Here is a 27780-nt window from a genome sequence, read left to right as displayed (position 1 = left end):
TGCGGCTTACTTGTAGGGAGTTATCTCCTAGTTTTTGTCAAAGTTTTGACCATTCAAAGACGGGACCTTGGTTTCTATACCGGCCGCATACTGGGAGGGTGCGGGTTTCAACAACTTGGAACAGGAGGACACTGCGCTTTCTGCGCGATTTCTGAACCGAGTATCACGAAATTTGGGCGGAGTTGGACAGGGGCAAGTGTGAGGAAACCGAAACTGATATGTACATATTGTTGCTTATGTCATGTGTATCCAGAATATAATGTACAAATACGACCATTAAATCCCACATCAAGGTCATACATGCGCCGACAACTATATATATATACATCCGAGCTATGCAACACATGGTGACTGACTTATGCACTCCCAACATTCCTCGCCCTGTACGCTTCCAGCCCTTCAATCTCTCCCGCCGCGGTCTTTTCCTCACCCCCCTCCTCCTCCTCGGCCGCCTCACCCATCTCCCGCCCTTCTTCTCCTCCACCTTCCTCATTACCCACCACGACACTCTGGCTAATATCTCTCAGTTGCTCCTCCATAATCCTATACTCATCCTGCGCCGCAATCCACTCGGGCACCTTGGCCATCTCCTCAGCCGAGTACGAGTTATCGTTCTCATCCGCCCCCGCCGCCTCGGCAGCAGCCAACTTGGCCGCAAACGCCGCCTGCCTCCTCTTCTTCTTCTCGTCCAGCCTCTGCATCATCTGCAGCGCGCCCTCTCGATTAAGCAGGTAGCCAAACGCCCTCAGCGTGAACCGATCGGGCTTGTAGCCCGCTGCCTCCATGCGCTGCAGCGCCGACGCCGTCTTGCCGACGGTCTGCAGGCGGGCGTGGCCGGCAATCAGAGTGTTCCAGGTCACGCGGTTGGGCTGGACGCCGTGGTCGCGCATCATCTTGAAGATGCGGTCGCCCTGCTCGCGGTGCTCGCGACGGTGCATGAAGCCGTGCAGCAGGGTGGACCAGGTGTAGATGGAGGGTGTCGGGTGACGCGGCTCCGCGTCGGGTGAGCTGGGGTCGGCGTCGAAGAGGGCGCGGGAGGCGGCGGCGTCCTTCAGCATGTCGCTCACGATGTCGAGGGCGACGCGGGCCATGTTGTGGCCCTGCCATTCGAGGATGGCCTTGATGACGACGTCGTGGATGATGGTGCCCTTGGTGGCGACGAAGCCGAGGATGGTCGGGTCGCCGTTCTTGAGCCGCGTGCGGAAGTTGGAGTAGAACTCGATCAGGCTGTAGGGCTGCGAGAAGTTGCGGATGAAGGAGGTCACCATGATGTTGAGCGTGTCGTTCCCTGGTTGGAGACGGGCGTGGGGCTCGAGTTCGGGTACGAGATCGAGCATGTTCCTGAGCGATCGCATACTCTGCCAGCCGGCCCATGAAGGGGCCATCCCATCGAGTTCTCGCTGGTGGATTTCTGCAGTATAGTTTTGTAGGTCGATGTTTAACAAGGCTTGCAGGGGGCCGAGGTCGAACAGCTTGGAGTACGTCTTGAACATGTACTCGAAGCTCGGAACGGCAACTGGTGGCTTCATCCTCCGCTTTCGGAGCTCCCAAACCGTTGTAATATGAATAAAGGTGAGGATGCCGTTGATGATGACGGGATCTTGTGATGCTTCCTCAGGCAAAAGCTCGAGAATGCGGCGGAAACTCCGGTGGTCGTTGGCTAGCGTAGCTCCGTATAGCAGCTGGGAATAAAAGCGTAGATCTGGCTGGACTCCCTGACTGGTCATAAGGTCAAAGACCTGCCACGCAGTTCTTAGCTCATTGTTATCGCAGAGGTTTCTGACAATGGTCGTGTAGTGGATGATGTTGGGTTGGAGTCCGACTTCCAAAATCTCTTGGTTCAATTGCGAGCGGAGCGTTGGGAGGCTGTCGTCGTCCTCCTTACTTGCCGCTTTACTTGCCCTTGTGATAACGGGAAAGGACAGGACGGCGGTGGCCAGAGCGGCGCAGTGCAGCCCGTTGACATCCAGCTCTCCCTCCCGGATCATCTCACAGAGTAGCTCAACAGCTGCCGGCTTGTATTTTGGCTCCTTTGCCAAGTGCCATACAAACTGCTGCTTCGTGTAGGCGTGTAATCGCTGCCGGTATTTTTTCATGGTCATGAGTAGCTCGTAGACCTGGTCCGTCGTTGCGCGCCGAAGAATATGGTAGAGGGTATTTTGTCCTAGGCAGATGTAGCGCCTCGAAGTGTTGTTGTAGCAATGAAGCAAGGCCTCAGCGACGGCCCTCCCATATTCCGCCTGTTTGGGCTCTTCTAGCTTCTGTATATAGTCGGCCATGTAGGTGAAACAATCGACGGCAGCGTAGAAGTTCGCTCCGTTTTGTTCAAAGATGGCCCGGAAGATATCAGGGGCTTGGTCGGGCCACCAATGGAGAGAGTTGAGCATAACGGACCCCCAAAGCTTTGATCGAGTCTCGGTGGGTATGAGCTGCCAGGCTTGCCGCATGTGGTCGACATCCCTCTGGCAGAGTAGGTCCTGTATTATCAGAACCTCAGGGGCCCCATTTTTCAGGGCGATTTCTCGGTATCTGTCCTTCCGTTTCCTTTCCCAGTCTCTCTTGGCCCATATTTTGCGGAACTTGTATTTCCAAAGTTGGAGCTGTCGTACTCGAGTGTGAAACTCGCTCCGGCTGACGTTTTTGCGAAGGACCCTTTCTTCGTGTGGCCACTCTTCGGACCATACGCTCAATGGTATGGATCGTTTCGAGAATGTGCGCTCGTTTCTGCCCGACTCGGTACTTGGGTTCGTCTGGCTCGAGGGCGCCAGGAACTGTTCGGGTCCGGTCGCATGACTATCAGAGGAGAGCGCGGGCGCAAGAGAGCTGGCTGTGCGGACCAGCGGCCGGGGACGGAAGGGGAGCCGGAGCTGAAGCGGATCGGCTTGTCGTCGGATGTTGGAGAGACATGACCGGCAAATAAATGGCGTCTGTTGCATGGTTTCCCGGGGAGGCCGACGGGCCAGCACCAAGGTAACGCCGTAGGTCGAAACGGTATCTATGACGGAGCGTAGGTGTTCATCATGTATCGCGCGTGGGTTTGGGGGTTCAACAACCAGAGTCGGGTTGCGATATTGTCGAGTGTCGCTGATGATGGTGGGATGAATGTTGCAAGTTCCAAAATTTTGGCGGGACAGGAATTTGGTGATAAGATGCGCGTGCCCGGTGACTGGACGATCTATCCCGCCCGCTATGCGCTTGTTACCAGACTGTAACGTCAGGGGTATAAACGGGACGGCAGGCGCTAAGCTTTAGCGAGGTCCGTGCTTAACAGCGTCCCCCGGGAACCCCACGCGGAGCGCGTCCCACTGCCTGCGATCCACAGCTTCAGAACCTCACTCCATCCACTGACGGCATCCCAGTGCATTCAGGAACTCGCAACCTGGAAGTCCCAATTGAACTGTCTACCTTGGCAATTACAAGATCCCCAACTCAATAATGTCATCCCACGCGACCCTCGCAGCCGCCGCCGACGACCGCAAGGCCCGTCTAGCCAAGCTCAAGTCCTTGAAGCGCAAAGAACCTGAGCCAGCCTCCTTCGACGATGACGAAGAGTCTCACGCCCAAGATCAAGATCAGAGCAAAAACGACAACAACAACCAGAAAGAAACCACAGAATCGAACAACAATAACAACAACAACAACGACGACGACGGCGACGCCCCAACAACCGACGTAGCCCGCCTGCACCTCTCCGGGCGCAACTTCGACTTCGAGACACGGGGTCCCAAACTCGGCTTCGAAGCGCCCCCCATCTTGTCTCTGGAAAAGCCGACGCTAGAAGAGCAGGCGGCCGACATCGAGGAGGAAGCGCAGCGGCAGGCGGCGCTGGACGCGCAGGCCGCCCAGGAAAACAAGGGCATCGACCTGTTCAAGCTGCAGCCCAAGAAGCCCAACTGGGACCTGAAGCGGGAGCTGAACCAGAAGATGGAGGTGCTGAACGTCAGGACGGACAACGCGATTGCGCGCATGGTGAGGGAGCGGCTGGCTGCGAAGAAGCAAGCGGCAGTTCAAGATATGACGAAAGACGGGAAGGAGGAGGAGGAGGCAGGCATGCTGGAGGGGACGGCGCTGGTGGAGGGGATGAAGATGAGGGAGAGGGAGGAAGCGGAGGAGGAGAGGAGGGAGCGGGAGTTGGAGGAGGCCGAGTTGGCGGCTTGAAAGAGGTCAAAAGTGGACAGAAACATGGAAACCGAGCGAGGGGCGACAGGACGAAAAGAACGATAACAACGGAAGACGAGAGCGAGAACGAGAACGAGAACGAGAGGTGCCTCCAGAGAGCTTCGGGAGGAAAACTGTTTATGATTTTGTTTTACAGAGAAAGTATGGCTATTCTCTACTTTGATACCCAACAAACAACCACCGCAAATCCTATCTACCACCCATATTCATAGACTTTGTTAAAGCTAATCTCTTGCTGAAAGGGCTGAGACTCCGCTCGCGCGGCGCTGGCGGGGGAGACGGTTCGCCCTTTGGAGGTCGTTGTTGCGGCGACGGACTCCTGTATCTCGGCTGTCCACGGCCATCTTCCCTGTCCCGGTAATATCCTCCTGCCCTGTGGTTTTCTCCCTTGCTATCCCGCCTGACTGGTGAGCGGACTGGTGACCTGGACCTGGACTCGGAAACGGAATAGTCGCGCCTGGGTGGCCTTGCCCTCCCAGAGCCACGTCCGCGCTCACGTCCGCGCTCACGACGGGGCGACGGTGAATGGCGACGAGGGGGTGGTGACCCTTTCCGGGATGAATGCTTGACGGGACTCTCTGACCTACGGCTAGAATACCGATCCCGGGAGTCGACTGAACGTTGGCGAGCCGAAGGCGCCTTAGGCGACGGCTCAAAGAGATCTTGCGCATGCGCTTTCCGTGGTGGTGGCGACCTAGAATGGCGAGAAGGCCTTGGGGATGGAGATCGTGTGGAGATGGTCGACACCGAATCGACCGAAGCTGATCTGCTCCTGCTTCTCCTTGGGCTCACATCCCTAGATGGCGACTCGTCGTCCCTTTCGAGCTCCTTCTTGGCCCGCTCAGCCTCCCTCTGTGCCAGAATCTCGTCGGCTACGCCTTTCTTGTCCTGAGGCGGTACAGCTTGGGTAAGCTTGGGCAACAGCTTGGGGTTAAAAAGCTGCTGCGTGCGCGACGGCCTCGGGATGTAAGGCCGCTCCGCAGCTGAAGCTTTACACTCGTACGAATAATGGCGTTCTAGGAATGTTAGCTGCGTGGTATGCATGGGTTATCGAGATGGAGGGAACACATATCTCTCTTTAGACATTTCTGACATTGGACGGTCGACGGAGTGTTTTTGGACGGTATATTGCGTCCTCGATACATGGTGATGACTTGGAGGTTGTTGGAATGTGGCTGGCCCCTGGAAATCGAAGCCTTGTGCAGAATTAAAGTGAACTATCCTTGTCCACCTGCCGTTGCTTGGAATTACGACAATTGTGAAGTGAGTGCAGCGCCAACCAGGTCGGAATGCCGTTCGATTCGGAGCTTGTTTCCTGTTAAATGATTTCGGTCAAACTTATAGAAGTGGTGGATTAAAGACGTAAAGCCCTTTTTCGATGGCTTTGTTGATTGAGGATGGCGTTCGTTGAATGTGTCTGGATAGGTTGAGCTTGTGGTAAGTTCCTGTTTTGTACCGTTCGAAGTGAGTGAATGAGATTCAAAGGGTGATTGGTGGGTTGTATGACAAACTGTCAGCGGTGAAATTGACAGTTGAGAAAAGGCCCAAGCCCCATGTTCGATTGTTGTTGTCGACAGGTGAGAGCACGTGACGTCGCCAAGATGAAGCATTCTGCTGCGGCACAGCGCACCAGGGTGGGCAGGCAGTGATGAAGATGGGAAGCATCCGGCACTGGTTTGCCTTTTTGGGGGCCGCTCTATATCCTCCAATTCCTTTACCGCAGACATAAAATGATTGGAATTAAATAATATGTCTTCAAGTTCATGTGTTGTCATGTTCTGGAAGTAGGTAAGCTTGAACTTCAGAGTGTCTGTCTCTGCCTGCTTCGTACTGTATTGTAAACTTGAAATCATGAAATCATGCAGTGGCCACCATTACTGTCTTGTTTCTACAGCCAAAACATTGAGCCCCTCTCACTCAATTGAATCAATTCCCTCCCATACTCCTCCTTTTTACATACTCCCAGTCGGACCCCTTTGAGCTATTATGCTTTATTTTCGTATATAGTTGGAAATATAGCACCTAGAGCTATAATCATGAGTGCCTCGAATTCATGTCCGATAGGTGGAGCATCCTATGTACCGTATTGTAAGGGTCCTGTTAAGTGAAAGTACTAGAAACCAGGCCACCAGGCCCACGGTGTGGCCCACGGCAGGCGGTCCCCTACCCGTACCTGCAACATGGTGGCAGCCCAGACCGACCCACGGCTACCAGAGGAGGAGGCTCCCGCCCAGACGATGGATTACTTTGGGTGCAACCACCACTCTTAATCGACTTTACCACTTTATCTCACAAACCAAACCCACACAAACGGGAAACAACACCACCACCACCCCTCCTCCCCATCAACCACCAAAGGTCTATCCGCCCAACCGCGGCGGCACCCTTTCCAGATACTTTGCTGTCTTCTGGGAGTTACTGGGCGTCGTCGACTTTTAGTCCGCTTCCACTTCCTGGTCCGCCATTTTGGATTTCGGCCTTTTTTCATTGTACCAAACTGCAACTGGAACCCGGACCCCAACCCGACAAGCCCCAGACGGAAAGAAAGCAAAGACAAAAAAGAGGCAACGACACAAGCAACAAGGCAGAGACGGAGGTCCAGGATTCGACTTTGGCAACTGGCTTCAACATTTGCGCATTCAAGCGGACAATAGACAGCAACCCCCGAATACAATGATCACCGGCACTCTTCTTTCGCTTTGCGCCGCTTTGATCCGTTTCGTTTCTTGATTCAGCTGGACTTCTTCCCATCCGAAAAAAGCTACATCATCCAATTCCGTCCTCTACCGGATCCGACCTGCTGAGCGCGTTCAACTCTCTTCGACCCGCTCTGCTCTTCACCGGACAAACATACATAACATAGAGGCACTCTCGGCTGCTTGCGCGACTCTTTGTAACATCCGCACTGCTCTTACAGCATCTCTTACACCGCAAAAGCCATGGCGACGTTCCAATCCATGGGCAACGACGTCAAACTATCTTTCGCAAAGGTACGTGGCCTTTCTTCACCTTGATCCCAATGTTGTGCCCCAAAGACTGTGTCGTGTCTGACTTGTTCCATCCAGGTTGCAGCTGCGTCGGCATCCAAAGACTCAGCTACCATGGCAACTGCTACGAAAGCAAACGCTCCGGTGATCGCCCGGGATAAGGTTGCGGTTCCGATCATGGTGGCTCCCGCTGTCCCTGTGCCAGCGACCACGATATCTGGCTCTGCCTCTGTTTCGATACAAAGTGATGTACACCCATCCCAGTCTGCGCAAAAGACTGCCGATGAGGTTAAAGCTTCCCAGGACAATATCGTCGAAGGACTCAGAGATCTGAAGCTCGAGACCAAGACATCAGATGTCCCTATCAGCGTTCCATTGGTCAGCTCTGTATTGACGCCCAACAAGGTAGTCATCAGCCAGACACCCTCGGACGACAATTCGAGAGCCGACTCTAGCTCCGAGCTCGGCACAAAACCGCCAAGCTTGGATGGCAAGAGCATCACCTCTGGGACTACCTTTAACGCATTGGACGAGAAGGAGTCGTTGCGTCCAGATGACAGTGCCAGTATGAAGGCTGCCACCGAGGATGACGACGCCTTCTCCATCCGTGGATCCTACTTCAACGGCTCACGAATGGGCTCCGAGGTTGCGGCTCGTATCCACCGCATCCAGATTGGAGATATGCCCCCACGGGCCATCACCACACAAGCTATGGCCGGCGGTCAGGGTCAACTAGGCCTTGCTACGCCTCAGAGTGGCATATCCGACAAACAGCCAGCGGCGGAGACTGAACTGCCACTGGCAACCGGCCCCGGCGCTCCTGATGGCGTGACGGCAAATGGTGGATTCCTAAGCCAGCACCCGGATGAAAAGCTCTTAGAGGCCATGCGATCAGAGAAAGATCGATTCAGCCTCTTGAAGATGGAACAGCAGGTCATTGAGTTTGTGGAAAATTCAAAGTACGTTGCTTCATAGTCACATTTCTTCAAAGTCTTTTTGATGCTAACGTACTGTCTTTCTAGGGAACCGTTCATGGATTTCCCACCAAACAATACGTTTTGGAGAATGTTGACACACAAGCTTGCTGACTACTACCATATGACGCATTCATATGAGGCGGTCTCGGGCGCAGTTCGTATATACAGAACTCCTTTCTGCAGAATTCCTCCACCACTATCCACCATTGCGCCGTCGACTTCTAACACCAGCTCTCCGGCTCCTGCTGTGATACCGAGGAAGATTATGCGACGTGGCGAGGACGGTGAATTTGCTCCTTCTAGCGCAAATCCATCAAAGCCGACTTCAGAAGCTGGCAGTGACCCCAAAGATAAGCCTGCGAATAGCAAGGAAAGAATGACTAGGGAAGAGCGGGAAGAGGCGTATAACCGGGCGAGGCAGCGAATCTTCGGAAACATGAAGGAATCGGATTCTTCGGGCCAAGGTATGTCTGGAGGAACCCCCCTAGATACAGGGAATGAGACTAACGCAGTGTAGACGGTGAGACCTCTAACGGAGTTTCTCGGGCGAGCTCGGTATCCGCCAAGGACAAGCCCAATGGCAAGAAGAAGGCGAACAAGCAACGTCGCGATGATTCGGAAACTTTCGACTCGCGGTCTCAATACGTTGTCTATTATGGAGGCCCCCAGCAGTCAACATGGGGACCGGCACCTCAAGCCTACCCCATCAACAACGTCCCTTATAACGTCCAGTATCAGGCACCATACCCAACGGCGGTCCCGACGTATGCGCCTAACCAGGCGTATCCGCAAAACCAAGCCCTGCCGCAGAATCAAGGCTATCCGCAGAATCAAGCGTATCCGCAAATGGTTCCAAGTAACGGATATGCTCCTCAGTATGGCGCAATGGCAAACGTAAGTCATCTTCAAAGACAGCATCAAGATTTACCCCTTCTAACTCAGTATCAGTATCCCGTTCCTTCTGTTCCGCAGCCTGCAGTACCAGTGCAACAGCAACAACGTTACCAGCCTCCTCCTAACCCCCAAGTTGCTCCGCCATACACTCCTCCTATGCCCAGTGCATCGCAGCCGGCATGGGGGCCGCCACAGCAAGGCTTCAACCAGCCTGGGCCCGGCTATTCATCTCGATCGAGCACCTCCCCAGGAGGAATTCCGTATGCCTACGGACAACTCCCAGTGAATGCCAACCCCCACGATCCGAAAAGCCAACACCCAATTCCCGGCAGCTACAACCGTCAGGCGCTTAACCCCAAGACGCAGTCATTTTTGCCCGGAAACGCCATGTCCATGATGCAACCGCCGCCGGGTCCGTATGCCAGCTCTAACCATAGCAGCCCTCAGTTCTTGCCGGCTCACATGAACTACGGTGGTTACCAACAGCCTATGCCACCACCACCACAGCCGGGCTATGGTGGTCCCGGTCCCATGGGCTATGCCATGTCGAGGCAGGGGTCGAACAATTCGATGGGACCGTATCACCACGTACAACCCCAGCATCATGGTATGCCCCCTAACGCATCTCCCCACATCGCCCACAGCAAGGTCGTAGGCGGTCCGCCACCGCCTACCGGACCATCGGGACCGCAAGGCTACAGCCATCTCCCAACATATGGCAACCCTGCCTCGTTGCCACAGAAACCTCCTATGTAGGGTCAAGGGAAGGGTCTATGGCCAAGCGCGAAATGGCAGCTGACGTCTGGGGCATGATCGCCGGCCGCCATGGCAAATGATGGAAGAAGAGAATGACATGATGGTAAAAGAAGAAAGGAGCGAGGCAACATTGTGAAGCATAAGCATGTGGCTGTTACTGACGGTTATTGTTATGGTTGACATGGAAATCTCTCCTAATGTTACTGTGCATAAGAGGAAGGAGGCAAAGAGACGGAAGGTTGTCGTTTAGTCTAGGAGTCGAAGGAAGGGGGAAATAAAAAATAGGGACACTAGCACTAGCACTCAGGAACGGCAGGCAGGCAACATAGCGCAAGACTCGGACAAATCCAATCGACAGTCGGTTCTCACTCGCTCAGTTAATCTAGGCTCTAGAAAAAGTGCAAGAACCAATGAGATTACCGTCAGACTATTTTTAAAACAGAAAATTCCCAAATCAATTCATCATGCTGCTGACCTGACTGAGTAAGAAGGCTCTAGTAGTATTCCTATGAACGCCATAATTGTTCGAGACCCAACCAAAGACGTCCCACACCTCCCTTCCCTCCTTTTTTACCCTTTCTCTCCTTCCCCCTCTCTTCCTCCAAGATTGATAACCGACGACCGAGAACCACGCGCGCGGGCTCTTGTACGCTGTAGCGAAACAGGCTAACAGCAGGGTATAGACAGCAGACAAGACATCCGCACAGGTCGAGTAGTAATAGAATGGGGGTAGACCGCTTTCTCTAAGTGTCGGCGGACTGAAATCAACGCGCGCGCAAAAAGGGACGACTCATGTAAAGAGAAATTGGATCCTTTTTGTGTGTGTGTGAACCTTTCTTTTCCCCTGCCTGGTTGTGTGTAGTGGTGGCCTTTCATTAAAAAAATGGAATGAGTTTTTCATTCTCTCTTTCCGTTTTTCTTGTCCATTCTTCCACCTCCTTCTTTACTCGGCAGACTCCCTGGGTTCCCTGGGCTCCCTCTGCTCGCGGCCACCGCGGCCACCAGCACCACCGCCGCGACCGCCACGCTTGCCGCCCTGGCCCCTTTGGCCACGCTGGCCGTCGTTCTTCTTGTCGCCGCCCTCGGCGCCCTCGCCCTCCTTCTTGTCGCCGGCCTCCTTGCCCTCGTCGAGCTTGGCAGTGGCCAGGCGCTGGGACAGCTCGATCTGGGTGCGGATCGTGTTGGCGAGGTACGAGACCATGAGGACGTCCTGGATGTGGTTGTTGAAGTCGTTCTCGATGGCCAGGTTGGACACCTTGGGAGCCAGCGAAAGGGCGTTCATGAGGTACTGGCCGAGCGCGTGGTTGCCGTCGCGCTCCTCGTCGAGCACGTCGCCGACGAAGCCGGAGACGCGCTCGAGCAGGTCCGAGACGGTCTCGAGGGCCTGGGAAAGGTTCTCAATGTCGGAGACGACGGGGGCGGAGCGCGACTCGACGTCGGCGGCGGCGGCGACGGAGCCAAGAGCGCCGCGCTCGGCGTCGGTGAAGAGGAGCTTGTGCGGCACCTCAATGAAGAGGCACGACTCGGCGGCGCGCTCGGGGCTGACGGCCACGGGAGCGGAGATGTACGTCTTGGTCTCGATGGGAGCGCCGGCCTCGGTGCCGATGGTCAGGTGGACGGCCGGGTGGGGGAAGGTGCCGGTCTCGGGAGAGGCGAAGAAGTTCTGGATCAGGGCGCTGAAGCTGTTGAGCTCGTGCGAGGTGGTGTACCAACCCAACAGGGTCTCGCGGGGGCTGGCCTTGAGGGTCAGGGCCAGCATGTTCTTCTGGTACTCGACGTCCACCTCGACCTGGTCCTCGTTCTCGGTGTGGGGGATGGCGAAGGTGGAGCGCACTTCGACCTCGCTGCCGTCCTCGCTGCGGACACCCACGAGGGCACCAATCACCCGTGTCGCCTGGGTGTCGCGATCGTCACGTCTGACGGCATGGTCGACAATGGAGAAGACGGCCTAGTTGGCGAGGAAAGCGTAAGGCTACATGTCAGCTATGTGTTGTATGGTCTTGGAGCCATGGTAGTTGGTGGTAGTGGTGGTGATGGTGGTGGTGGTTGCGGGGTAGTAGACAGGATGTAGGTAGTAAGTAGACTTGACAAGCGCAAATGGACATCAAGGTAGGGGACTAGGTAGATTAGGAGTGGAGGGGCAGATATAGGACTGTAGTATAGAAATCGGTTGCTTCTGTTGACGTACCTGAGGCTGGATGTTGACGGTAAGCGGGGCATTGCTAACACCGAAGCCAAGCACGTTGGGCGCAAGGGGGCGCGCGAGATGGACGAAAGACTCCTGATCGACAGCCATTTTGACGACGGGCTGGGGCTGCTGTTGAATGGTGAGGTGGTGGGAGGGGTGTGGTGGTGGTTGATAGAGGGAAGCAGGAGTTCGATCGAGGAGGAGGGGAGGAGCCGTCGAGGTTGAGATTATGGGGCTCTTTGAAAATGTAGACAGCAGACGCTGCTTTCGGGTTCGGGGTGAGAGAGGCTAGCAGGTGGCCGGGGGGGTGGGCTTGGTGGGCACGGGCTGGGCACTGGCAGAAACAGAGAAGTGGAAGTCACTTTGCACTTTTTTTACTGGGGTTCAATGGCACTTGTGACTTGTGAGTCCCGGTGGCAGGCAGGAGCAGTCGAAGTCGGGCCACTGTTCGCAGTCACGATCGATGCAGCACTTCCATTCTTTGATGCTGCCTTCTTCGCCCTGCACTGCTCCATCCAGCTTTCGCAAAATGTGGGGACCAGCCGGCGGGACCTCTGCTCGAATTTTTGGTTTTGCAGCGCAATGGCGGGACCTTTGGGTTGTGCGCGCTAAGATAAGATAAGAAGATCCCCACTCTTGGCGTTCAGCTTGACTTCAGATTGTTCTTTCTCGCAAGGGTCAAGGGGGGTGGCGTTACAAGGCTGCTCTATGCCAAGCCGTTCTTGAAAGACTCCATTGGACTTTTGGACTTTTTCTTCTTGGCCCGTTGACAAGGCTGAATACAATTCCCGTATCTTTTTTCGACCTCCATTGAAATTTCATTTCACTTTCATAATTACCGATTTTCATCTCACCAACCTCAAATTTCGATTTTTGAGGAAATCTTCATCGCACCAAAATGGCATTCAGAGGTCGCGGCGGTGACCGTGGAGGCGGAGGCCGTGGAAGAGGTGGTGGCGGAGGCTTCAGAGGCAGAGGTGGTTCCAGAGGAGGAGGCTCCAGGGGAGGCGATAGAGGAGGGTCGAGAGGTCGCGGCAGGGGAGGTGATAGGGGAGCTTCCAGGGGCCGTGGTAGGGGAAGTTCAAGAGGTGGTGCCAGAGGTGGTTTCGGCCCTCGCCCATCCAAGTTCAACGACGCACGACTTGCCGACAAAGACGAAGAGTAAGGAATATTCAAGATTCCCGAGAAAAAAGTGAGAAACATACTAACTGAAAACAGTGGTTCTGAGGAGGACGATATTTCTGAAGATGAGTCCAACGTTTCTGAGGAGGAGATTGAGGGGTCAGAAGAGGAGGACGAGGAGGGGGAGGAGGAGGCCCAATCTGGCCAACCATACATGAGTCTCTTGAAGAGCTTCCAAAGTGCGACAAAGTCGAAGAAGAGAAAGCTGGATCACACTGAGGAGGAAGGGCCGAACAAGGCGACCAAGACGGAAGATGACGACGACAGCGACGACGAAGACGACGACGAGGAGGTGAAGGAGGACGTGGATGCGGTTGATGAGCCAGAGGAAGATCCCCAGGATGCACCACTAGAGGACTTGTTCGACGAAGATGACGACCTCGACGATTCAGACCCATTCGAAACTCACTTTGCTGCCCCAGACGAGGCGACATTCCAGGCAAGGATAAAGGCCGTTCAGGCGAACAAGTGGAGGACCGACAGGATAGCGCAAAACTCCAACAGGATATACTACAACACCCCCGAGACAGGCGACTCTACTGAGCGGAAACTTCCTCATTCCATTTCGGGAGTTGCCGACCTCAAGCTGAAGAAGAAACTGGCCGAGTCGATGGCTAAGCACACCGAGTTCGACGAGGCGGAGAAGGCAGTAGCACCTCTCCTCTTCAACTACCAAGACATGCTTTACTGCAACCGGACAGTGGCATCGTCTGAGAGCATAAGGCGGATGGCGTGTCTTCATGCGCTCAACCATGTTTTCAAGTAAGTCTGACGGGAACATGACAATTGAGAACAGGAAACTGACTTGATATGCAGGACTCGTGACCGTGTGATCAAGAACAACACCAAGCTGCAAAGAGACGACACCCTTGAGCTCAGAGACCAGGGGTTTACCCGCCCCAAGGTCTTGATGCTTCTCCCTACCCGCCAGTCATGCGTCAAGATGGTCGAGATGATCTGCGAGGTTGCCTCTCCGGAGCAGCAAGAACACCGCAAGCGTTTCGATGAAGGCTACGTCGACAAGTCCACCAAGTTCTCCGACGACAAGCCCGAAGACTTCCGCGACCTCTTCTCCGGCAGCGACGACGACATGTTCCGCCTCGGCATGAAGTTCACCCGCAAGACCATCAAGTACTTTTCACAGTTCTACAACTCGGACATCATCTTCGCCTCTCCTCTCGGTCTGCGCATGGCCATCGGGTCCGAGGAGGAGAAGAAGAAGCTGGACTACGACTTCCTCTCGTCGATCGAGCTCGTCATCGTCGACCAGGCCGACGCCCTGCTTATGCAGAATTGGGAGCACGTCGAGTTCATCTTCGAGCACCTCAACCTGCAGCCGCGCGACGCCCACGGGTGCGACTTCTCGCGCGTGCGGCCCTGGTACCTCGACGACCAGGCCAAGTACTTCCGGCAGACGGTCATCTTCAGCGCCTTCAATACGCCCGAGCTGGCCGAGCTGCAGCGTCTGCACTGCCACAACTGGGCCGGCAAGGCCCGCCTCCACCCCGAGTACCCGGGCGTGATCCAGTACCTGGGCGTCAAGACGCGGCAGACGTTCAGCCGGTTCGACGCGGGCTCCATCGCCGCCGACCCGGACGCCCGCTTCGCCTACTTCACCAAGGCCATCGTGCCCACGCTGGTGAAGCGGGCCAAGGACGCGGCGGGAACGCTCATCTTCATCCCGTCGTATCTCGACTTTGTGCGCGTGCGCAACTACTTTGCCAACAACCCGGACGTGGCGAGCGTCACGTTCGGCAACATCTCCGAGTACGCCGACACGCCCGAGGCGTCGCGCGCGCGCTCGCATTTCCTCACGGGCCGCCACCGCGTGCTGCTCTACACGGAGCGTGCGCACCACTTTAGGCGGTACGCCATCAAGGGCGTCAAGCGCGTCATCTTTTACGGGCTGCCGGATAACCCCATCTTCTACAAAGAGGTCGCCGGCGGGTATCTGCAGAAGAGCGAGCAGAGCCTGATGCTGGAGCACGGCCTGGGCACCGTCAAGGTCATGTTTAGCAAATATGATATCATGAAGCTGGAGAGGATCGTGGGCACCAAGAGGGCCGGGAAGATGATTACGGAGCAGGGCGATACTTTTGACTTTGTGTAAACAAAACAAAGATGTCAGTCAGTTAGTTGTGTGGTATGGTCTGTATAAAGAAGAGGGCGTCGGATAATAAAAATGTCAAAGGGAACTAGTTCTAGGTAAATTGGGTTTTGTTTGCACGGGTTGCTATAAAAGTTGTCCTGCATAGTTAGGCGGGATGAAAACAGAATACCTCCTTACTCGAACTACTGTATATAGTGAGCAATAAGATGGCATTTCGAGTCACCTGTTCATGTAATAAGGGTTCTAATGATGTACCAGTTTCCCATGTTCCATTTTGTGTAAGCCCACTTCAAGTGTATCCCAAACCCTTGTAAAATTACACTCTTTTTTGCTTTCTTGTCTCGTGATATTTGTACACTTTGGTTTCCCCCCACCCCTTTTCCTTGCTGAATCTTGCGACAGCTAGGTTGGTCTGGTATGGTATAGTGTGCAGGCTGGCTAGTAAAAGCTCCTTTCACACATATGTAACGTCTACCCCGAACCACAAAGAGAGAGCAGGAGATTACAGCCCCTTGCCCCTTCCCATGACCTCAAAAGGCGACAGGTGGCAGGTGGCAGGTGGCAGGTAGTGAAGCCTTTTCCAGCTATTCACGCACACCTGCCTCTCTTTCTCTCTCGCTCTTTAGAGGGGGAAAACCAAGCCCTCCATCCTCCATCCTCCATTCTCCATTCTCCATCCCCTGCCTCCTTCTTCCAACCCGTTTCTTTCCACCCATGCACAACCCAACCCAACCAGGCAACCGCACGTACTGCTTAACGATCAAGCTTCTTCCACTCGTTGGGATTTATCGCACCGGCGGTAAAGTTCATATCCCTGAGCTTGGCGACCATGTCCTCGAAGGCGCGCATGCCGTCTTTGCGGAACTTGGTGACCTTCTCCATGTTCTTGCGGGTGAGCTCGGTGCTCTCGGTCTTTTGCTCGCGGTCGCGGGCGACGGTGGCGGCCGTCATGGCGAAGCGCATGTCCTTGGGCCCGTCGACGAGCTCGAGGATGGCCGAGGGCGCTTGCGAGTACGTGTCCTTGGGCTCAGTGCGCAGCACGCGCGTGTAGCCTCCTGGCCGGGTGGCGTAGCGCTCGCGGATCTCGCCGAAGAGTTTGGGGAGGAGCTTGTCGGGGGTCTGTAGCACAAGGGTTGTAAGGTTAGCTTCTATACTATGTAGAAAAGGTTTATTAAGAGGGAAAATAAGAGAATGCGAACATACATAGAGAATACCCTGGGCACTACGCCGGGCTGTCTCGGTGTCGCGCTTGGAGAGGGTGATGAGCTTCTCGGCCAGGCGCTGGGCCTCCTTGGCCTTGGGATAAGTGGTGTGGATGGTCTCGTTCTTGATGAGCGAGGTGACCAAGTTGCGCAGCAAAGCCTGGCGATGCGCCGAGCTACGGCTCAAGTGCCTGTACTTGACGTGGGCGCCGGCCATTGTGTCTGTGGTGTTTTGTTGGTGGAGGAGGAACTAGTCCCTGGGTATGGACCTCGAAGTTGTGTAAGTCCCGGCGGATAGGTTGGCCCTTATGGTCCGGGAAAAGCGCAGTCGCAGGACGGCGAGGTCGTGTGTGTAGACGGAAGGCGTGGAGTGGAGGTCCTGGTGGGCGGACGGGTCGGGTAGGTCGTCGTACAGTCGGTCGGTCGGTGCGGCTGCCGGAAAACGGAGAATAAGGATCTCGAATCGTCAAAAGTTCAAGATTCGGGCTCGGCGCGGGCAACGGCACCCACTCAGTTGGCAGGGTTCCTGGACAGTGGACTGGAGTCGCTGTAGCGCGGATGCCGGACACCCCAAGGCGACGTCGGGCGGAGCTTTTGCGGTGCGGAACCCGAAATTTTCACGGCCCTGGGCCTGTGCTTTTGGGGTCCTTGTCCGCCCGCTACCGCGAATTCTACCGCGGGTCTACCGCCGTAAGGCCCGCTAAGGGCCCGCCTAAAAGTGCTGGATCAGCAGTGCCAAGGAGATCCACAGCACCTCCGGATCCCGCAACCGGACAGTGGGCACCACGTCCCTCAGCGGGATTCGCTAACAGCCCATTAACGCCATTATTTCGTCCCAATTCCCAACTACGTCACCCTTTCATCCCAAATCCCAATTGTCTTATCTCTCACGTTCATTTTCAACTTCTCAATCAACCACCCTTCGTTCGGTCGAGTCAAGACCTTTGGGTCTGTCTCTGTCTCTATATATTGCGACACTACCTAGAGTAGTTATTCCTCCAAGTCCCTACATCAACCTAAATCGACCGTCAGCCCACGTCAGTCGCAATAATGGGTTTCGTAGCCGGCCTCGTATGTTTCTCCTATGTCCCCATCTATATATACCAAAAGTAAGCAACCACAGCTAACCAGCCAACTCCCCACCAACCAGACCGGCGGCGCAACCCTCACTCTCGGCCTCACCTACCTCGCCATCGCCGCCCACGAGCGCAACCGCACGCACCAGTCCGACCTCCTGCGCGCGCAAACCCGCTTCGTCAACACGCTCGCCCGCGACACCCTGCCCACCAACCTGCGCACGCGCTACCCGGTAAACGATGAGGACCTAGCCTACTTCCCGCCGCCACGCTCGGAGCTCGTCGAGCGCGAGCGCCACCGCTTCGTCGAGTCCGCCAAGGACAAGTGGAACAACGAGATCGAGAACGCGGTGCGGTGGGCCCAGACGACTGACTGGTCCGTCGTCCGGGAATCGGCCGAGGACGCTGTTGCCGGTCTGTTCGGTATCACGATCGATCGCAGCGAGTATGCGGCCGAGAAGGCGAAGGAGGCGGCTAGGATTGCGGCGGAACGGATGAGGTATGCGGCCGAGGAGAGCAAGGAGACGGGCAAGATCATGGCTAGGGAGGCGCATGTCAGGTCGGAGGAGATGAGGAGGCGGGCGGCCGAGACGGCGAGGTTGTGGAGCCAGGAAGCCAAGGAAGGGATTCATGCGGCCGAGGGCGTGGCGCATAGGATTGCTGATGAGGTGAGGCACGATGCGGAGGTGGTCAGGGGCGTAGTTAACAGCGCGGTCGACAAGGCGGTTGAGAAGGGCCGCCATGGCATCGAGAAGGTGGAGGAGGCGGTGGGATTGGGCAAGGCGGCGGTTCGTCTCGCCGAGGACAAATTGGAGGCCGCGGCGGACCGGAAACTGTTGCACGTGTCGGATATCGACAGGGCGTTGCAGGAGAGGTATACCAAGAGCGAGGACGTCATGAAGAAGAGCGTGCGGGAGGTGCTGGCGGAGAGATATATTCCCATGGACAAGAGGGACAATACCCGGTTACGCAGTCTTATTTAGGGGTTGAGCGTTGGATACGATGCGAGATCAGCAGTACATAGAAAAAAGAGGCAGCAGCAGTTATGGAAGGGTTTTGAAGAGCGATGAGAGAATTGTCACGGCTACCTATTACGAACACACAAAAACCTATGATACGACAAAACATACATTCACTGTTCTAAGCCATTTATTCCCACTTGAGGACTAAACAGAATGTATCAGGGCGGTAATGGTGATCAAGCACCATCGATGTTCCACAAACCTTCGCTACTTTGTTCAGAAGAGTTCTCAGCCATCGTCTAGCTTAATAATAATCTCCAACTGTTTTCCCGTACAAGTCTCCCTCCCAGTTAGGAATACAAGAAGTCACTCGCTTCATCTATCCACTTTCAAACCAAACACCAACAACATCCGTCCGTCGCAGCCAAAGCCAAAGAAGAAGAAAAAAAACATACAACACCAAGCTCTTCATCGGTCGTCGCCGATTTGACTACTAGCCTGGCTAATAAGATCACTGGCTTAAAGATCTAGGTGAGAGCGGACAGGATCCCGAGTTTTTGGCCCCAGTGCCTATGGTCGTATGTCATTCATGAGTCAACATAGCAGGTCCAGGTTTGTTCGTTGTGTGGACATGGGAGGGATTGATCCTGGTTATAAATGCTGGCTGTGTGTCATGATTGACAGTCGAGTACAGCTTTGCCGTTGTTAAAGACATGGTTCATGGAGATGTAACTCGGGTGTGTTTTTAAATAGTAGAAAACGGAGAGATAGAGAAAGGTTGAGTTAGAATGAAGACAGTGTACGTGGAAGGAGTGCAATGAATTATGAAAGTTGGTTGTGCTGATAACCTACCGTACATATGTCCTGATGAAGAGTGAACAAGGTCAGCACGTGTTCATAGCTTCCAACCAAGAACCGAAGAAAGTAAACACAAGCAAGGTACATAACGGGTCGACTAACATGAGTGCTGATGACTTCTCAGTCCTTTAAATCGCCGACCACCAGAGCCACCGTACATGATTCTACAGACTACCATACAAATGAAGGGAAGAACATGTCGGGATACAAATTGTGTAAACCAAACCCTTCGTTCTACCTTAGAACCGAACAATCAAAAATGCTCGTTACCTACCAACATCAAAAGTTGTCTAGTTTAATGAACTTATATTGCACTTATACACCTTGCATACGAACCTAAAAACTAGGAAATCAGATTCCGAAGGGGTGGTCCGGCAATTAATTGATTGAGTGCAGTGAGTGGCCCCTAACATTTATCCTTATTAAATTAATATATCTAGCCGAGCCGTGTCTTGACAAGTAAAGTCGGTGGTACTGTACTATCGAGAGAGAAAAGACTAGGACAGATCGAAGATAGGTATTGGCCGTCCGGAATTATTGATACGGTCCCCCTATACGAAGGATAATTCAACACTCTGCATGCGGTGTTGGAACTGGTGTTCCATATCTTCATCGTCGCTTCTGGCCTGCCAAAAAGACATCTGAATCTCCCCTCATCGTGTACATACATGTGTCCGTCACACACACTCACACACGCGCGCGCGCACATCGCACCGTTCAGCATTACCTATTCACATTCACATAGGCTTAGCTGGGTATCCAGCTGGGTAACAGAGTTGATTCAGAATCCAGCCACCCCTGGATGCGGATGGATGTCTAACTGTTCACTCACCGCCCGGTCTTCTGACTAGCTAGCGTCAGTGGGAATTCTTGAGTCCGACACTAGGCAAGGTATCTAGGTATAGATTGAGAAATCAGTGCAACACCAAACTCCCCTGACCCCTACCTAACCCATCAATGCATACATAAGAACTCCTCCCAACCCTGCTTTCCTCTCTGTCCCGAGGACCTGGATCCAGTTGGAAGTTTGGTCTGTGAGGACGTCGTACAGGCGGGACATGGGCGCCGTCTTTCCCCAATCCCGACCCATTAAGATGACGTTTCCGAGCCAGCTTCTGGGCTTGACCTCCGTCGCCTCCCTAGCCTTCGTTCTCCTCCTCCTCTTCACCACTCCCGTGGTGGCAGCCAAATTCACCAACTCTTTTACGAACCTCAGCTACGGCTCAGCCGTCCGATTAACCTGGGATACCATATCGCCCGAGTTCTACCCGCTGTTCATCACCGCACAGCTCATCGACAAAGGTGAGAACACCGATGGCAACGAAAGCGGTGGAGGCGGAGGTGTGACGGCATACAAGATGAATATCACGACGGCGGCAATCGATTCCTCCTCCTCAGACAAAAACGCATTCGAATGGACTGGAATCCCATCACCTCTTCGTTGGCTACCCGAGGGGATTTACCAGGTTGAACTCCACGGCGGGTCTGCGGATGGGACGGGGACGACGCCCTTGGCCAAGTCTCCGTTCTTTGCTGTCGGTCAACCACCGTATGCTAGTGGGACGGAGGGCGGGAGCAAGCCTGCGACTTCTTCTTCAGGGGACGAGGTACGTTTTCTTTTTGCTTTTCCTTTTTCCTTCGACTAGCGCCATGCCATATCCAGGAGGGAACCGTGCTGACTGAGAGATTTTGCATGGAGTAGCCAACCCCTTCTGATGATTCAGGTAGTAATGAGCATCGTTCAGGGGTTAACAACAAACGGCTTGCTTTTGGCCTCGGTTTTGCAATTGGTATTCCCTCGGTCGTGGGGTTGTCGTTGGTGAGCTGGTGTTTGCTGAAGCGAAGGAGGAAGGTATTGGACGAGAAAAGGGAAGAGGAGAGGAGGTCGAGGAGGCGGGACTTTGTTATCCAGTAAAAGGCGTACGGACAGGTACGTGATGATTAAATCATTATCATTATAGCCGCGCCTTTGCCACTAGACTGCCAAATGGGTTAGTATGCGCCTGGTCAGATTGGTACAAGGGCTCGTTGAAAACATACCGTAAAGCTTGTGGTGTACAATGCCATTATCACCCAATTCTGAGCTCGACCAAGGGCTGTATCTGGATAGGCGTGTTTCCAATGTCGGAATGAGACCCTTGAGCAGCCATCTTTTTCTTCCGATGATTTTCCTTAAACTCCCAGAGGAGGCCGCCATCTTATTCATCTTCCATCACCAACTCCGTATTTTGCCTTTGATCTTGTCCCTACCATGATCGTTTCGTTGCCGCAACCTACACAGACAGCATATCTTGAATACGCTTCTTATTCTGCTGCTTCATCTTCCTCTTCATGATATGGCTATACGCACTGCCCATATCACCTTTTGTCCCAACCTCATACTGTAACGTATCCCCTCTGTCGACCCTCTGTCTCCAAAACGCCCTCCACGTCTTCACCATCGTCGCCGAGTCCGCCGAAATCCCTTGCTCAGTAGCCGTCATCTCCTCAATGTCCATGGCATCTTGGCCCGCCGACTCCCAGTCGTGCAGACCGGAGTAGGCCATATCTTGGGGCACCGAGGCGCGCAGGGCGGCGGAGTTGAGGGTCAGCTTATTATTATTTGATGGCGTGGCGCAGGAGGTGTCGTAGGAAGAAGAAGACGGATCGGGATCTTTTTCGCGTGGCCAGGGCCCGTACAGCGGGGACATGCGGATGTGTTCCTTGTGCGGGTACTCGGGGGCGTGGAAGGCTTCGAGCATAAAGGTCTTGGTTACGAAGGCGGTCGGGTCTCGCTCGGGCAGTGTTGGAAGCTTGAATGCGGACGGGGATAGCGGTAGCCGTTGTGGATTGAGCTTCTCTGTTTGTCCGGGTTTGGAGTTTGAATTCGTGATAGTGCCCCTAGCAGCGGTGGTGGGTAATGAGACGGCTGTAGATGTATCAATCGGTAATGGCGGTCGGATGGAATCGGGGACACGAGGATCGAACGAGTTTCGAGCGAGGACGTCGAACTGAAGAGGACTCCTTCGAACGATGCTGGAAGCCACATTCTTGGATGATGCTATGGAGATGAAGGAGGAAGAGTCGTAGAGCTGCTTGAACATCTCAATGTCGCCATGTTGGCTGAGGGCGCGGAGGACAGCGCGTCGCTCCGATAGACTGGTTGGTGCTGGCTTGACTCGGATGTAGAGAGTTCGGATCTTTGCTGGGCCGGCTGGGAAACGGAATGCTTGGGACATGATCGTGGCGTTCTTGTTGGTGTCGCTGTCGTCGATATGATATAAGAGGTACGTACCTGCGGTTGACTGAGTCAGTGTTCCTGGAGAATCCCAGTCCGCGATGTGGTCAATTGCGGGTTCAGTGGAATCCGTGGTGGGGAGAAGTGGGCAACTTTTGGAGAGAAAGTGCGGAGGAACCCCACCTTCCCCAGTTTGGAGTTGTCCCTTACCGTACTCACCGAGGTGAAGGTGTACCCACTTTCTACGTCCTTAATGCGTACTTGTAGGTATATCATCCCATTGGCCAAGCCTTTTATTTCCTTGTCTTCCAGTTCTCTACACTACCTCTTCTACACTCGTCTTGTCCCCCTTTCTTCTCGAGGCCAACTAATTCCATCATGCTTCTTCATTGGAGCTCTCAACTGCAACAGTCTGTTCCTCCTTCCTTGCCCGCCGCCCAGCTCGGAGGGCTCTAAGAATACCCCGAGTTGGATGCTCAGCGTTCCGCCAGATGACCAAGATGCATATGCTCAACACCAAATGAACCAACATGGCGCTCGCTAACCCAGCCTGTAACTTGCACACCTCATTCCCGACATCTACTACTTCCCTATCACGAGCCCGGCGGAAACATGGAGAAACCTCGGCAATACCGGAAACGTTGGAAAAGATCAGTTGAAGAAACGTCGATGCGAGGAACACAATCCTGCACCCCTTCGCCATGTACCACGCTGTCACGATGCCCAATATGGCGCAGAGCAGTGCGTGTATCTTCATTTCAACCAGACTGTTGTGACTGTTGTGATCCTTAGCCCATATAATCGGTTCTATCACCAGCACCGAGATTGAGGCCATATGCTGAGATGGGTCAGTTCAGTTCCAACGAGTCTTTCTTTCTTAATAGTGTGAGCAGCGGGACCGGGCCGGGGGAACTAAACTTACCCATAGAGTCACACACGACCACCAGAGCAGGTCCTTCTCCTTCCATATGGCCTGAAGAGCCCTTCGCACGAAGCTCTCGTGTTCCGGACGTGCTGCCCGACATCCCCAGCTGGCCTTCTCTGGCTTTGCTACTGCCGGATGCACATCGTGCTTTGTGTTCAGTAGTGTCCAGAAAACTGACGCGACGAACAGCAACTCGAAAGCCCCAAGGGCGGTCTCTTCTTTGCACAGTCTGGGGCTTGTGACTTCGTCGATTTCCCCCTGGACTTGGGCTGCTGCTGCTGCTGCCTTTTCAAAACAGTGCTGGGCCCATATGAACGACCCGCACGCTTTCGGAACTCCAAGCAACATCGTTAACCCTATCACCCACTCCCAGCCTGGGTACTTGTACCACGCCGCTAAAAGTACCATGGCGGCGAAAACTGCTCCGAGAACTTTGCCGGAAAACTCAATCAGGTGATGCTTATCCTGAGCAAAAGTGTCCGCGGCAAAAGCGAGTATGATGAATGGACCCCACAACTTGAACAAGCAACCGATAAGTATCGGTCATATTAGCTTCTTTCTTTTCCATGACGATCAGAGGAGAACGAGGCAAGCAAGGACTGGACTCACCCAGAGGACCTGAGACCAGAACGTGACAAAATCTTTCGACAGACCAAAGAAAATTTCCCAACGACTGTCTCCGGTGGCTAAAGGTCTGGTTGAGGATCGGCCTGACGGTGGTGCATTCGTGACCATCGGGGGCAGCAGGTTCGGTGCCATTTGCTCCGTAATATTCACAACTGAGCCGTGCCACTGCAGAGATTCTGTGTGGTCGCAGTACGTCCTATCGCCCGGTAGTCCCTTGCTGCATTCCTGCTCCCAATGAAACAAGGGATATCTCCGTGGGTCCGCGGCCTCGGACCCTTTTCGATATCCCATCATCTGAAACATGTTGAAGAACGCGTCCGTCTCCCGGCTCCTCTGACCTGAAGTCCTCGAGCGATCGCCTGGCTCGTCATTATTGGGTAGGCGCTGCTTCCATCTCAGCCAGGCAACCCACACGGTCAGGAACCGATGGGCTTCGCTGCCCACGGGAAATACCTCGTGCAGCAGGTTTTGGAGCTCGTCCTGGTAATCCTCCGTGAGCAGGTCGACGTGCTGGATGAAGTGGGCGAGGGCGAACAGTCGGTACGCTCGTGACAAAATGCGGTAGCCGAACATGTAAGCGGCTGCTGCTTCTAGGGCTGCGTTGGGGTCCTTGGCGGCATTGCTGTCACCTTCTCCGCTGTCCCTAGCGCAAAACCATCCCGTCACCGGCGACGGTGAGCTCATTTTGCACGCGAATGGCATGTGGAGTCTGACCGTGCGCTCTGCTTCGTCACGGCGAATATCGGCTGGTTCTCCTTCCTCCTCGGTGGCGGCGATGACGTTAAACGTTGTACGCCAGTGGTCGCGGTCGACTCCGGTCTGATCGGAGAGGGACATGCAAGGAGGGTGTTGGGGGAGTCCGTAGGGGGCGTAGAGATGTTGTTCTCTTTCCCCTTCCCCTTCCCCGGCGGCATCATCCGACTTCGAGGCAAATTCCTCCAGCCTTGAAGGACTACACCGGTGGTTGTTCTGGAACTCGTAAATAGCAGAGAGCTTGCACCCGCTGCAAACGTACAGCCAGACAGCCCAGCGGTAAAAGTCGTCTGGGTCGTCGTCATCGTCGTCGAAGACAAAGTGGCCGGTTTCGGCCTCGACGAAGACATCGCGGTTACGTGGGCTGAGGGCGGTGCTGAAGTACTCCGAGTATTCGCAGAGGAGACGTTTGTGGAGGAAGAAGACTTTGGTTGCTGGCCCTGAGGTTGTCGTAACTGACGATGATTGTTGGTGTTGGTATTGCTGCTGTCGATGTCCACCTCCACCACTCCCCCCGCCGCCGCCAACGGTAATTTTGATTCTCTCGCAGAGGCTTCTGCAAACCATGGGATCCGATTCACACGGGATAACCCCAGAATAAACATGACAAGGACGGATAAAGGTCGGCCACACAATCTCCACAGGCTGGGGCTGGGGATTGGGGTCGTCGGTGTACTTCTCGTCTGACTCTGAGATACTTGGGTCCTCTGCTGGAAGAGTGTCCGCCGTTGAAAGTTTATCCTCCACCAAAGGAGTGGCTGTTGTCGCCCCATCATCAAGTCTGCCTCTTTTTCTCCTCGCAAGTTTTCTTAGGATCTCCTTCGTTCTCATGGTGTTAGTCAAACTGGAGTGAGAGGTTGTGTGATAATGGGTTTGGACAACAGATCGTTGACGAAAGATCGATCACCGATTTCTTAGGACGTATGCTCTTTAGAGAATACCGATAGCTCACCTTTAAAGACTTCTTCTATCAACTCCAACCGTTCACGAACTCTTCAGGTTTGCTTCGCATGGCATACCAAATCTGGCATTCGGTGCGGACCCCTGTGCCAGTATGATCAATATGCAGCGATCTATGCTATCGCCATGTTGCAGCACAGTATATTTCCGGTGGTGGTTTCTGAAACTTGAAGCTGCAAAATGCAAGATGGGTAGTGGTTTCTTTCCTAGACAGGTCGTCGGTGATGATCACGACGAACGGTAGAAGCGCCTTGGAATGATCTGGGTTACTTTTCCGCCGCGTGTCTGCCTTGCCCCTCCAGCAAAGTCTAGCTTACTGCCCTGCTTCAATCTGCATCAGCACCAATCAGGCAGACCACTCGGATCGTTTGTTGCCGTGAGGGCGTGAGGAATGTTTCAGCTCTCCTCAATCTCTTCTCGATTGGTTAGGCTTCATGCATTTTGATAGCCTCGAAGTCTTGATATCTTCAAAAAGATGTGGCTTTTTTTTTTCAATGGTCTTTGGGAGATCTTTAACAGCGTAGCAAAATTTGCGGTGTTTACTGATCTGAATGGGATGGTAAGCGCCAAGACCGGATGACTACAAACCATCAGCTTTGGCGACTTCTAATCAGAGGTAAGCTAGCCAAGTGACATTCATGCCTTGGGAAATGAGCGTGAAACGAGCTTATCATGGTTGGTTTTTCTCATGGCGTCAAGAAAGAAAAAAGGACACAAAAAACACGGACAATGCCGCCCGTTTTCGCATACATGTCTACACCACTGGATATAGGTTTCAGAAATTGACGCGGGGTAGGATATAGCAGCCTATGGGTTGTGTGAAGCTCGTTGTTCTTGAGAACGGAGTTCCTGAAATTGAGTGTAAAAAGGAAGTTATCCATTCGTGCGTTGAACTCAAGCAAGGCCGCGGAAAGCCCGAGCAGAGAACCAAGAAACTATCTTCAGCTAACCACTGGCAGCTCGACACTTCCCTGTGGAGAACATCGCCAGACGGAAATCAACGACTTCCCCCGCCCTGTCCGTCTGGCCCGTCTCGGCTGGAATCTCGATGTTGCCGAAAGGCGGACAGACGTACGGGTGGATGAACGGGAATAACTTGCCCATCATCCATTACCTCGAGCTTACCCGATCGACACTTGTCGTCTTCATGTTCTTTGTTGTCGAGCTTCTCTGTGTCTCAGACGGAATTTGCCGTTCTCTTTCAATCTTCACGGTCCTAGGTATTGCCATTGTCAACTTTGACAAAGTGAGAGGCAACGCCATCTGCCTCATCAATGACCCAGGGCCTGAGTGGTTTTTGTTCGCCCCCAAATTCCCTCGGCGGAGTGTGGCACTTCCCCTCCTTTTATCCACCGCTCGAGCCCAAAAGGCAGACCAGGCCACACCATGTCACCGTATGCGATAGATAGTTCGATATTAGCTAAATGGCGTCTAAATTCGTCGGATAATTTGATTGAATGTAACGTATTGGCGTCGGGAACTCTCGAGGTGATGACATGATTGTCGAGCGCCAAATGGTGCACTGCCAGGGTCATTGGTAAGGGACCATGGACGGTACCGACGGTAAAGATGGTAGTAGAAGAGACAAGGGACTTTGGGGACGGTACGGTAGAGCTAATCAATATGAACCTCAAGTTATGACGAGAAGGACCAACTACCGACCGCTACCAAACTTTTGGGAGTTTGAGGGTGATGGTGACCTTTTAGAAGAGCTGTGCTTATCTAGGTGAGTACCTGAGTACCTGCTCGATACTAGGTACCACCTTTCCTTTGGCTTCCTGGCTGGATGTTGTGGGAGGCCAATCCAATCAAGCTGTCGGTTAGTTCGATGACGTCTCCGATGGTGATCTCGAGCAGGGACTGGAAGGAAATGCTTACTGTATACCTAGTGTACCTAGCCAAGCTCGGCCAGCTGTGAGGTTGCGGC

General features: G+C 54.1%; 11 protein-coding genes across 11 annotated transcripts; 5 read left to right on the top strand and 6 right to left on the bottom strand.

Moving 5' to 3' along the window:
* Positions 1–356: 356 nt before the first annotated feature.
* Positions 357–2936, bottom strand: SMAC4_02705 (uncharacterized protein; the record flags this gene model as incomplete). Its single annotated transcript, XM_003352222.1, has 1 exon — positions 357–2936. The coding sequence occupies one exon, from the start codon at positions 2934–2936 to the stop codon at positions 357–359; it is 2580 nt and encodes an 859-aa protein (XP_003352270.1).
* Positions 2937–3435: 499 nt separating this feature from the next.
* Positions 3436–4158, top strand: SMAC4_02706 (uncharacterized protein; the record flags this gene model as incomplete). The annotated part of the gene is made up of 1 exon (XM_066089828.1): positions 3436–4158. The coding sequence occupies one exon, from the start codon at positions 3436–3438 to the stop codon at positions 4156–4158; it is 723 nt and encodes a 240-aa protein (XP_065946160.1).
* Positions 4159–4168: 10 nt separating this feature from the next.
* On the bottom strand, positions 4169–5726 carry SMAC4_12114 (uncharacterized protein). Its single transcript, XM_066091061.1, has 2 exons — positions 5246–5726; positions 4169–5168 (listed from the first exon to the last, which is right to left on the bottom strand). The coding sequence occupies exons 1-2, from the start codon at positions 5322–5324 to the stop codon at positions 4369–4371; spliced, it is 879 nt and encodes a 292-aa protein (XP_065946159.1). The 5' UTR covers positions 5325–5726; the 3' UTR covers positions 4169–4368.
* A 707-nt stretch (positions 5727–6433) lies between these two features.
* Positions 6434–10225, top strand: SMAC4_02707 (uncharacterized protein). The gene is made up of 5 exons (XM_066089829.1): positions 6434–7169; positions 7245–8125; positions 8189–8607; positions 8661–9037; positions 9092–10225. Exons 1-5 carry the CDS (start codon positions 7119–7121, stop codon positions 9791–9793), a joined length of 2430 nt encoding a protein of 809 aa, XP_065946158.1. The 5' UTR covers positions 6434–7118; the 3' UTR covers positions 9794–10225.
* Positions 10226–10736: 511 nt separating this feature from the next.
* SMAC4_02708 (uncharacterized protein) lies at positions 10737–12530 on the bottom strand (the record flags this gene model as incomplete). Its single annotated transcript, XM_003352226.2, has 2 exons — positions 11982–12530; positions 10737–11741 (listed from the first exon to the last, which is right to left on the bottom strand). Exons 1-2 carry the CDS (start codon positions 12087–12089, stop codon positions 10737–10739), a joined length of 1113 nt encoding a protein of 370 aa, XP_003352274.1. The 5' UTR covers positions 12090–12530.
* Positions 12531–12760: 230 nt separating this feature from the next.
* Positions 12761–15484, top strand: SMAC4_02709 (uncharacterized protein). The gene is made up of 3 exons (XM_066089830.1): positions 12761–13142; positions 13200–13925; positions 13980–15484. The coding sequence occupies exons 1-3, from the start codon at positions 12880–12882 to the stop codon at positions 15271–15273; spliced, it is 2283 nt and encodes a 760-aa protein (XP_065946157.1). The 5' UTR covers positions 12761–12879; the 3' UTR covers positions 15274–15484.
* A 75-nt stretch (positions 15485–15559) lies between these two features.
* On the bottom strand, positions 15560–17095 carry SMAC4_02710 (mitochondrial 54S ribosomal protein bL17m). The gene is made up of 2 exons (XM_003352228.2): positions 16477–17095; positions 15560–16392 (listed from the first exon to the last, which is right to left on the bottom strand). Exons 1-2 carry the CDS (start codon positions 16690–16692, stop codon positions 16027–16029), a joined length of 582 nt encoding a protein of 193 aa, XP_003352276.1. The 5' UTR covers positions 16693–17095; the 3' UTR covers positions 15560–16026.
* Positions 17096–17332: 237 nt separating this feature from the next.
* On the top strand, positions 17333–19379 carry SMAC4_02711 (uncharacterized protein). Its single transcript, XM_003352229.2, has 2 exons — positions 17333–17546; positions 17626–19379. The coding sequence occupies exons 1-2, from the start codon at positions 17526–17528 to the stop codon at positions 18532–18534; spliced, it is 930 nt and encodes a 309-aa protein (XP_003352277.1). The 5' UTR covers positions 17333–17525; the 3' UTR covers positions 18535–19379.
* Positions 19380–20429: 1050 nt separating this feature from the next.
* On the top strand, positions 20430–21017 carry SMAC4_02712 (uncharacterized protein; the record flags this gene model as incomplete). Its single annotated transcript, XM_003352230.2, has 1 exon — positions 20430–21017. The coding sequence occupies one exon, from the start codon at positions 20430–20432 to the stop codon at positions 21015–21017; it is 588 nt and encodes a 195-aa protein (XP_003352278.2).
* A 627-nt stretch (positions 21018–21644) lies between these two features.
* SMAC4_02713 (uncharacterized protein) lies at positions 21645–22589 on the bottom strand (the record flags this gene model as incomplete). Its single annotated transcript, XM_003352231.1, has 1 exon — positions 21645–22589. One exon carries the CDS (start codon positions 22587–22589, stop codon positions 21645–21647), a length of 945 nt encoding a protein of 314 aa, XP_003352279.1.
* A 375-nt stretch (positions 22590–22964) lies between these two features.
* SMAC4_02714 (uncharacterized protein) lies at positions 22965–26251 on the bottom strand (the record flags this gene model as incomplete). Its single annotated transcript, XM_024655495.2, has 4 exons — positions 25846–26251; positions 24123–25712; positions 23511–24029; positions 22965–23426 (listed from the first exon to the last, which is right to left on the bottom strand). Exons 2-4 carry the CDS (start codon positions 25458–25460, stop codon positions 22965–22967), a joined length of 2319 nt encoding a protein of 772 aa, XP_024511376.2. The 5' UTR covers positions 25461–25712; positions 25846–26251.
* Between the last annotated feature and the right edge of the window lie 1529 nt (positions 26252–27780).

Source organism: Sordaria macrospora, chromosome 2, assembly GCF_033870435.1.
Source record: "Sordaria macrospora chromosome 2, complete sequence".
Classification (NCBI taxonomy): Eukaryota; Fungi; Ascomycota; class Sordariomycetes; order Sordariales; family Sordariaceae; genus Sordaria; species Sordaria macrospora.
The sequence above is the reverse complement of the archived record's forward strand: the minus strand, read 5'-3'. Positions and strand labels throughout refer to the sequence as shown.